General features: G+C 40.9%; 1 protein-coding gene across 1 annotated transcript in view; it reads right to left on the reverse strand.

Moving 5' to 3' along the window:
• The window catches only part of LOC104943819 (cadherin-11-like), a 12,768-nt gene extending 2,186 nt beyond the window's left edge, over positions 1 to 10,582 (reverse strand). Inside the window, exons 1-5 of the mRNA XM_010769284.1 lie at positions 10,423 to 10,582; positions 7,761 to 7,882; positions 7,391 to 7,508; positions 6,197 to 6,448; positions 1,398 to 1,402 (exon numbers count right to left, since the gene is read on the reverse strand). Of these exons, the coding sequence (XP_010767586.1) occupies positions 1,398 to 1,402; positions 6,197 to 6,448; positions 7,391 to 7,508; positions 7,761 to 7,882; positions 10,423 to 10,582 (657 nt within the window). The remainder of the gene's footprint in view (positions 1 to 1,397; positions 1,403 to 6,196; positions 6,449 to 7,390; positions 7,509 to 7,760; positions 7,883 to 10,422) is intronic.
• Between the last annotated feature and the right edge of the window lie 467 nt (positions 10,583 to 11,049).

Genomic DNA, 11,049 nt, shown 5'->3' on the forward strand with positions numbered 1-11,049 from the left:
GGCAAAAGCACACACATCCTTTACTCAAGTAGAAGTACAGATACTCGTGTTTAAAAATACTCTGGTAAAAGTAGAAGTACTGACTAAACTTCTTTACTCAAGTAAAAGTAAAGAAGTTTGGGCTTCGAAATGTACTTAACCCTTGTGTTGAGTTCAAAGCTGTTACCGTTCATGGTGTTCATGGCGTCAATTTTGACCCATGATTTATCTCCAAAACACACACAAAAAATTCTATCATCCAATATTGTTTTAACTACATCATAACTAACTTATTATGCATTCATAACCGCACAATCCTGTTGTAATTTAATTGTATGGCCCAAAACACATACACATGCTGTGTGAGTTCAGGTTCAAGTGTTAGTGTACATATTCTTTGAGAAAGGTTGAGTTCCCGTGGGGGGAGGGGGGCAGAGGAATGGGAGACCAGGTGCACGTTGGGAAAAATTATGATTAGTTATTATATCATTTTAACTTGAAATGGGTCACAGGAGACCCAAACACAACATAAGGGTTAAATACCACATTGATTGTCAGCAGCTGGTCAAATGGTAACTTAAGAGGCAATTTAGCTTTGAGTGGTCTGATTAATTAGGCTTCCAGTTAACACACCAGTCATACAGTTGTTTTAATAAAAAATCAACTCCTGGAGTTTGCTCTGGGTGTTATTCACCACTGTTCTTGTGAAATGATGGGAGTAACAGGAAAACCAGCTCTAACAGGGAAATATTTTCTTTTTAAATAAGTGCTATGCAGTGGATTTAATTTATGCCAATGTGAAGAGTGGTTCATAGGGATTAAGAAAGCTATGTGTGCATTGGAAAAGTGACTGATACCTATTTAATTAAACTTTTAAGTGTTGTAATTGAGAACAGACTGTCTTCCAGGCAATAGCCGTCAACTCAAAACAATTTACAGTCCTCTGATTCTAAAGCCACTTAACATCAGCATAAGTCAACATCGTCTAAAACTCACTTAAAGGCCCAGACACACCAAACTGACACCAAAGAACACATCCCGACAGACCCAATTGTTGTGTCGCCTCACGTCTCCTGGGTCTTGGCCATGTTTCGCACTGGAACACACCGCAAAGACTTCAGCCGACGGCCAAGTAGCATGTACGCACTGCGCTTGCGTGTGGCAATAACTCTCCTTACCAGCAGGCGGCGGTAGTGTGTATTCATCATTCAAAAGAGGCAACTACCGCCGCCTGCTGGTAAGGAGAGTTATTGCCACACGCAAGCGCAGTGCGTACATGCTACTTGGCCGTCGNCCATCACAGCCTGTCCTCCTTTTCCCCTACATTTCACTAATTTGTGAAAGTACGTTTGGCCCTGTTTGCGTATTCCGGACCATACAAATTGAACAGACTTTGGAGCATTAGACGTTACACTCACTGTGGCTGGTAGCGAAAAAACAAACTCCGAATCATTATGACTGGGACACAAACGGACTTTTCACTCCAGACTTTTAGAACAAAGTCTTTGTATGTTCGACCAAAATGGGTAGAATAAAAGCGCCCAGAGAATTGACAAGCATCCCAGTAAGGTTGTGTTGATAACAGTGTCTACACAGTTTCGGCATGAAAATTGTGGATCGAGAAGTCTCATTTACATTAAAACACCCCATAGCAGTTCTTACTGTGGGAGGATAATCAAGTTCCTGGGAAAAGGGTAACAAACCAAAAAAACGACCAAAATGGTCCAACAATGTAAGAAACCCCGCATTATGGACAGAATCAACAGAAGACTACTTAAGCATAGCCCACGACAGGCCGCCCCGTGGTATAATGGCTCATATCGAACAATTCACAGCTAAGGGGGCGTTGGTTTCCGGCCCGACGCGAAGGCCAGTTTTTGGCCTTTTTCAGCCCAACGGTATTACTGTTTTTTCTCAGACGCGGGGGAGTACTGATTTGTTGTGAACGTAAACTTACCTATTTTCGGGACCGCCTCCGTACGATTCCACTCGCTCCCAGCAAAACTCCCAAAAACAAAACGATTATTCTGGATTCTTTACTCGTTGGCAGCAAAAAAAGCCAATAACTAGAAAATGTCTCTCAAGCGTAATATCCCCTTTCCTCTCGACAACTGGTACGACAGAATTCCTGAAATCTATGTTAATGGAAGAATTCACCGTTCTCCAATGAGCTTCAGGAAAACACATTTGAGTAGAAATATGAAAAAGTTGGAGAGGTTTACATACTCTCACTTGTTTGGACCTGTTTCTATCAACCACGATTGAATCGTATTCTGTATCCGATATGTAATCGTATGGGTCGAACATGTATGTGTATTTGATGTATATATTATGTTGATATGTATGCATGTTACATTGTTTTGAACCATTTGCTATTTCAAACCAACCCTGGTGTACTTTTTTCCGTTTTTTTTTTACTTTTGATTTATTTTTATTTTGCTATTTCAATTTGTCACCTTTCGGCGTGTCTCTAAAGTATAATTGATTTTGAAAAAACTTGTTACTTGTTGTACGTCCATAATGTGACCCCCAAATAATAACAGAAATATAAAAAGAGAAAAGAAAAGTAACTTACCATTGCTACCGTGGTATACGGTCAGTTTATCACGGGCTAAGAACCAATCAAGCATTTGGTTGTTGGTTCTTTAGCGTGACTATACTTGAGTCGTATACCCCCAAGCGGGATAAGAATTTGAATGTTAGTTTGTCTTTTTTGTTTTTTTATTCTTCTATTTATTTGGGGTCACATTATAGTCCAAGTTACAGTGTTTTCAAATCATAATATTTTTGAGGACCGGAAAGTGACAAATGAAATAGCAAATAAAATTAATCCAAAGTAAAATATAAACCGGAAAAGTACACAGGGTTGTTTGAAATAGCAACATGTCGTACACAATCGTACACTGCATACATATCAAACATTACACTACTAATACATTCAAGTAACACATACCATGTGAACCATACAATACATATCGCGTAACATCTATACATTCAATCAACGGTGTTTAGGAACAAAGTCAAACAAAGGGATATGTAAATTCTCCAACTTTTTTCCACTATTTCATTTCAAATGGTGGTTTTCCTGAAGCGTCATTGAGGATGGTGATGTCTTTCCCATAACATAGATTTTCCATGGATTCTGGTCGTACCAGTTGTCGAGAGAAGGATTATAAACTCAAATACCTTTTCTATTATTGCTTTTTTTGCTGCAACAGTAAGAATTCCAAATAATTGTTTTGTTTTGGAGTTTGTGGGGATTGAATGTACGAGCCCAAATAGTAAGTTACTTTTCACAACAACTCAGTATCCCTCCGCGTCTGAGAAAAACAGTATACCGTTGGGCTGAAAAGCAAACTGCCTTCGCGTCGGGCCGAACCACGCCCCTTAGCTGTGATATGAGCATATACCACGGCCTGTCGTGAGCTATTGCTTAAGTAGTCGTTCTGTGATTTGTCCATAATGCGGTTCCTTACATTTGTCGGCGGATTTTGGTCAGTTTTTTGGTTTTGTTAACCCTTTCCAGAATCTTATTATCTCTCCAGTAAGAACTGCTTTGGTGTTTTTATGTAAATGAGACTTCTCGATCCACAATTTCATGCCAGAAACTGTGCTAAGAAACTGTATCAACACACCTACTGGATGGCTGTCAATTCTCTGGCGCTTTTATTCACACATTTGGGTCGAACATCACAAAAGACTTGTTCTAAAAGCTGGAGGTGAAAAGTCCGTTTTGTGTCCAGTCATAATGATTTGGACGTTTGCTTTTTTCGCATACAGCCATAGTGGGTAACGTCTAGATGTCAAAGTCTGTCAATTGTATGTCCGAATAACGGCAAACACGTCCAAAATGTACTTTACAAATTAGTGAAATGTGGGAATAGGAGACAGGCTGTTGATGTTGCACTGCATCGCTCAAGCTTTTGTTAAAATAACCTTGAGTCACATGTGTATCAGCCGCTTCAAAATCACTTCTCTCCTCGCGTAATCAGATTCTCTAGGACGTAACAGAATGACAGTTTGTTGGGTTATTTTGTGAAAGTGGGGCTAAATGACTCTTTAAATGTCGTCTGCAGCCTTGGCTTTATTCATCAGCTCTTTGGTTTTCCCACATTGCAGCTGTTATCCGGTTTGTTATTTTCTGTAATGTATTACCCATTGTATTCTCACAGGTGGCGATTACGCTTCTTTCTGCCCTAAGTACTACCCAACGGAGAGTTTTTTCAACATCTGGCATGAGAATAATTGATGTGTACAGCACAATACAGTGATGGTATTAATTAAAACTGTCCAAGGTCTAATTACACCATCTCCCACAGTGCATACTAATGATCCAATGCTGGCTTTCCTCCTTTCTTCAGAGATTGTGTGAGGATTGTTATGTAATTCTTAAATGCAGCACGATTTCTGATTCTTGTGTTCTTGTGTTTCTCTTTGGAAGCAATCGTTGTGTTGTTTGTTGCGTTGAGGCGTCAGAAGAAGGAGCCATTGATAGTGTTCGAGGAGGAGGACATCAGGGAGAATATCATCACGTACGATGATGAAGGAGGCGGTGAGGAAGACACGGAGGCTTTCGACATCGCTACACTGCAGGTATCTCAAAAAGTACCTATACTTTGTTCATATCCAGCTTTAGCATTTGTCGATATTTGAATACTTTGTACCTCATTAGCCAGCACCATTTGTCTTCAGCTCTTTCTCATTGACTAACTTAAGGTTGATTAACAGGTGGAAATGATATGAGATAAGGTAAGAGTTACGTTATTGATCCTAATTTGGGAAATGTTTGCTTTGCAGCAGCATAAAAAACAACAAAACAAGTAGAAATTAAAGAGTAGAAATAAACAATACAAGAATTTAAACATCTCAAAGTAGAATTAAAGCAGCATTAAAAAGAAGAATAAATAAACAGTAGGCCTTGAAGATACATTTGGCTCACCATTTGACTCTCAAAGTATAAAAAAGCACTTGGAAATAAATAAAAGGACAAAACTAATTATTTATTTTTCTCCACCGCATTCGGTCTTTCAGGGCGAATACACAAATTATTGTGTTTACGATATATTAAAATCTGCTCAAAGATTGAAGGTCAACGCTTTGAGAAACTCTATAAATCAGCATTACACCATAATAACATTGTCTCTGACCTAAACCATGTCCTGAACAGCAAAGATTCAGGGTCCCAGGATTCAAAATGGTGACACTGAAGAACTCCTTTACACATCAGTTAATCCTAAAGTTATATACGGAGTTTAACCCAAGCTCGATTATCCATTAAAGGGTCTTGAACTTCCTTTTCCTTAGTGGCTTCAATGTTATCTTAAAGCTCTGTTTCCTTGTTTCTTGTTGATGTTGCAAACGTAATTGCTGTGATGAACGAAAAGATTTCAGACTGGTGCTTTCTTTGTACTCACCCAGAACCCGAGGTGGGAAGTAGTGAAGTACAAATACTTTGTTACTGTACTTAAGTACATCTTTCTGGTATCAGTACTTTACTCCACTACTTATTTTTCTGACGACTTTTTACTTCTACTTCTCACATGTTGAACTCAAATACCTGAACTTTCTACTTCTTACATGTTGAACTCAAATACCTGTACTTTCTACTTCTTACATGTTGAACTCAAATACCTGTACTTTCTACTTCTTACATGTTGAACTCAAATACCTGTACTTTCTACTTCTCTCATTTTCCAAACAGGCTGGTTCCTTTAGTCTGAATGTGTGTTTGGTGGCGTGATCATTATTATTTAGAGTCATTGCGTGCCTATTGATTTGAACATGATCCGTGTATCCATCATTTCCTGGTCTTCTCTAAAGAAGAGGGACCAATGGAAACGTTGTCATGTTGCCGTTGTTCAGCATGGAAACATTATTTGGGTACGGAGGGAAAGAGAGAGGGTTTTATTTTCTGACGCTGGGTGAGTTCCCTGACACACCGGGGACACATGTTTATGTATAACAGACATCAAAAAGTGCATTTTGCATGATAGGTCCCCTTTAATACTTTTGTATGCATGCTTCTTAGCTAACATTAAGCTGTCTTTGGCTCTTTTCTGCTGTAACAATGTACATTTCCCCTCTGTGGAACTAACGATTCTGATTCTGACACACACACTCAGGATGTTGTTTCTGCACTTTGTTGCAGACTTTGACCTAAAATTGCTTGTGCATAATTTTTTTTTCTTTCCATTTTTACAGGTATTCTGATTCTCACCCAGCAGAATGACGATGCAGGCCAGGATAGCGATCAGCGCACCGGTGCTCAGCCCCGCTGCGAGGACGTACGGCTCCACGTTGCAGGACAGGATGGTGCCTCTGGAGTCACAGGAGCACACTCTGATGGTCAGGGTGTTGGTGCTTCTCATGGAGGGCAGGCCGTTGTCGTTTATCTCGATGGGAAGGTAGTAAACATCCTGGGTCCCGCGGCTGAATCCTTTACGGAGAACATAGATGCTGGCTGTGCTGTCTGTGGAGAAAGACACAAATACATATATTGAAACATGAGCAATTATTGGAATATCATATGTAGGATTCAAGGCTTTTGTTTTCATTTGTACATAGCTACAGTGTAGTGTAGACACATTTTGCAGTATTCACTTTTCAAACTTGTATGATCTTTATTGTTACACTTGTCGGGCCATGCTTGTTGCATTTATTTCCTAACCTTTAAAAAGGCTTTTGGGGTTTTCCCCCTGAGTAAAACTCCTTTTGTTTCTACTTGTTACACATAGCTGCTATTGGCTAGCGCTCCAACACATTGTACGCAATAGGGGCGGGACATCTCTAAGCGGTTGACCAATCACAACAAAGCCGACCAGCTAACCAATCAGAGCAGACTGGGCTCTGGTTTCAGACAGAGGGTGAAAAGAGGTGCTGCAGAACAGGCAGTGTGAGAAAAATAAAGAGCTTTTTGAACATTAAAGCCTGGAGACATGTTACAGGAGAGACACTCAATACAAATATCTTGACCATGCTCAACTCAGCATGATTACAATTCCCACTTTTGTGTTCTTCAGTCTCTTACAGCTTATTTTTCTCGTTCTATATTATTCTTATTCTCTGTGTCTCATTTTCTTTCCGTAAGACTCTCTCCCAGCCCTCACGAAACTTAATTCAATCAGTCGGCCCCCTAAGATATATGTACAGACGGACAGAGACCCCACTGCAATTAGTACAGCCCGCACAACATGTGTGCATTCGCTGGTGTGTGAGAGAGATTCAGAGCACCTGCTGCTCTCTACAAGGAGGTGTGAGCCTCCATCTGGCTATGCTTTGATCTAATCTGAGTGGAAGAGGAGGGGGAGGGGGGGGGAGGCATAGCAGCAGATGAAGAAACAGTACAGCTAGAAAAAGGGTGGGAAACATATAGAAACGAGATGAATAGAATAAGATGTTAAAGGTCTCCTACCTCTGTTGTCCTTGACGGAGAAGTTGTGGTTGTGGGCGACTTCCGGAGCGAGCCTGAAGGTGAAGTGTTGTCTGTGAGCCATCAAGTCTTTGTCCACGGCGCTCACTGTTTCAATAACCTGACACACACACAGAAAAAAATGTCAACTACTATCCGGGCACATTTCATCTTTGATTTGCAAATATCTCACTAAAACACATCCATATGTGTGGACGGGAATACAGATCAGAAAGCAATTTGTGTCGATTACACACACACACACACACACACACACACACACACACACACACACACACACACACACACACACACACACACACACACACACACACACACACACACACACACACACACACACAGATGTACGTACCTTTCCCGGTGCAACAGTTTCACACATGTGGACTTCGTTGTTGGTGGCGAACTCTGGGGCGTTGTCATTTACATCTTTCACTTTGATGTTCACACGCACTTTGGTGTCTTGGTGATGTCCTCCTGCACACACACACACACACACACACACACACACACACACACACACACACACACACACACACACACACACACACACACACACATCATCAGTATGTTGCCTCCTATACAGAAACCTAAAGCTTATTTAAAACAGGCAGTCTGAATGTGTGTGTGATTGCCTGAGTGCCTGCTGTGTAACCTGAATCAACCCAACTCAAAAATAACCATGAATATTTTCCAGACAGATTGCCTGTCAATCACTCCGCCACTCAGCCGGCTTTTTGTTATTTCTGATTTATAGAAATTACAGGCACGATGTTGCGAGACGTCAATATATCCAGTCGGTGTGCCGCGCAGTTCGACTGCTCCCACACTTTCTTTCTACTGAGTCTGTTTTGATATGATAAAGAGACAAATGTCAAGTCAATACTGGTCTATAGTGTTTATATTAACTCTGGTTACAGTGTTTATATTAGACTGTTTGTATCTGCTACTTCTATACGGGTTTGTACTGCTTTTCAGAGTGTTTATACCTTTTAATACGGTTCAGGCTTTAGGTTTTTTCAAGTCATATTTATACACTTATATTAAATCTATACATCACATTGCACTTTACAGCTTCTTCTTGCACTTGTGGTTGTTTTCAAACTGCATTTAGTTCTCCCAGTACTCTGTGCAACGACAATGAAGTTGAATCTAATCTTATTCCATACCTACTGAAGATTAAAATGATGGGAAACATGTGTGATGCAGACCGAATGTCCAAACAGCCCAAATAGACCGTTTCCTTGATGAACCGGGGGCTCAACTCACGGAGAGAACACTTCACTGTCCGTTTCTGTAGAGAACATCCCATCCGTGCTGCCTTGCATATTTGTAATTCTCGTCACTAAGACTTTTCCACTACCCTGTCATTACCAGACACTTATTTAGCTTTCCAGGGCCTGTTAGCGGTTAGCGTAGCCTGCAATGGTCCCAGTTTTGTGGGCTGCGAGTTCTTTTCCATCTGGCCGTCTGGCGTCTATCGCGCCGCAGGGAAACCACGAGGCGCTCTGGTAGTTTGAGCCCCGACCACAGAATGGCAGGGTGGGGCGGCTGTGGCTCACAGATTCAGAGTTAGAGTGGTCGAAACCGGGGAGAAAAAGCTCCAGAGGGCCTGTGGCACGACGGGCATTTCCCCCTTTCTTCGCCCCTCAGACTTTCTGTATAGCTAGCAGAAGTTTTTGTGGTGTGGATTGGATACTAAAGAGGGTTTCTGGGGGCCTCAACTTCACTTTTTCTCATGCTGAGGGTTTGGATTCATGTTTGTGTCACTTAGCAGCAACCAACAAACGTTATGTGCTGAACCTCATTCACACAGTAATATACAGTTCAATTAAAGTGAACATATCCAGTCGCAATCCATGGTGTGTCAACATCTGTTTCTACTGTATGCTTTTAGACTTTCTTTCATTTGATCATATTTATTGTTAAAAGAAAACCGACACAAATCTATCTTAATTCTTCTTTGGCATCCAAGAAGAGCAAAAACTTTCAATGAAATGCAGAAAAACTTCACTTCACTCCAAATCACTGGCTTTTACAAACCAGGGTTAAAACGAGTTACTCTGAACAAAAATAACAGCACCAAGCTTCTCCATGAGGCCAATCCCTTCTAGCTGAATATATAATTAGTTAGCCAAGTTTCAGGCAGTTCTTCAGACATTCACAGCGAATAATGCTAACTTTAGGTCCCACCCAGAGAGTATAAATTAAAGACAGCAGCTTGAGAAGCCCGTAAATGTTGTTCATAACATGTAATGGAGTGGATCCAGAGCCGCAGAATGACAGGGTGGGATCTGAACGGCAGAAAACGAACAGTCTGGTGGCTGTCTGGGATTTTTCCATCTGTTTGTTCATCTTTGACTTTTTCTCTTCAACCGATATCAGAGTACAACGTTTCAGCGGCATAAATCTCTGACAGCCGAGAGTCAGTTCTGTCTCTTCTGTAGTAAATCAGAACTGACAGTCTCATCGCCATTGTGTCACTTCACTGTCCAGACGAGACGATAAAGAGTCACGATCCACGTACTTTTTGAACAAAAATGTGTGTTTGTTTCCTATATCTGAGAGAATTTCGGAGACGTCCACTCCGCTTACTGATATACACCTGAACATCAGCAGGAGAGGACTCTTTAAAGTAGAGACACTACATACTGATATACACCTGAACATCAGCAGGAGAGGACTCTTTAAAGTAGAGACACTACATACTGATATACACCTGAACATCAGCAGGAGAGGACTCTTTAAAGTAGAGACACTACATACTGATATACACCTGAACATCAGCAGGAGAGGACTCTTTAAAGTAGAGACACTACATACTGATATACACCTGAACATCAGCAGGAGAGGACTCTTTAAAGTAGAGACACTACATACTGATATACACCTGAACATCAGCAGGAGAGGACTCTTTAAAGTAGAGACACCACATACTGATATGAAACTGAAAATGAACATATTTGTGGCCCTTTTTAAGATATCTCTATATTTAGATCTTGTCTGTGCACACGTACCTATCTCCGTGGCGGACGCAGAGATGTTATGCCAGGCCTGAGCCTCTCTGTCCAGGGCTCTTTTCGTGGTGATCATGCCGTCTTCTGGGTTTATGCTGAAGAACTGCTCTATATCTGTGTACAGAGGGATCATGTACCTAAACGGAGAGAAAACACACATTTAACACTGTTATCACACATGAGGGACATATTGAGCTTCCAATATTATGGAGATAATTCGGTTTCAACTCAAATACAATAACATAAAGTGTGATTTCTGTATAGCATGTCTTGTTGTTTCAAAAAAAGTCTGGACTCAGTGATAGTTTTTCTGTTGATTTTCATAAAAAGTGTCTGGCTCTGCCTTTGTAATCCTATTTTGCATATTCTGTTTGAAAAACTCTTCATGTAATCTGCATAAAAATACAAGTTGTAAAGCAAAGTTTCTCTGAGTCATATTGTTTGTTCAGTGTAGCTGAAGGAACACTATTTAAAAGGGATGTTGTTTTGGCAACTTTCCAACACACAGTGGAGTGAACATTGAAATTCTCCCACTGCTACAAGCCTGACTAACTGTGTGTGTGTGTGTGTGTGTGTGTGTGTGTGTGTGTGTGTGTGTGTGTGTGTGTGACAGCATGCAAAGCTGAT

The sequence above is a fragment of the Notothenia coriiceps genome, unplaced genomic scaffold, assembly GCF_000735185.1.
Source record: "Notothenia coriiceps isolate Sejong01 unplaced genomic scaffold, NC01 NC01_scaffold00006893, whole genome shotgun sequence".
NCBI lineage: Eukaryota > Metazoa > Chordata > Actinopteri > Perciformes > Nototheniidae > Notothenia > Notothenia coriiceps.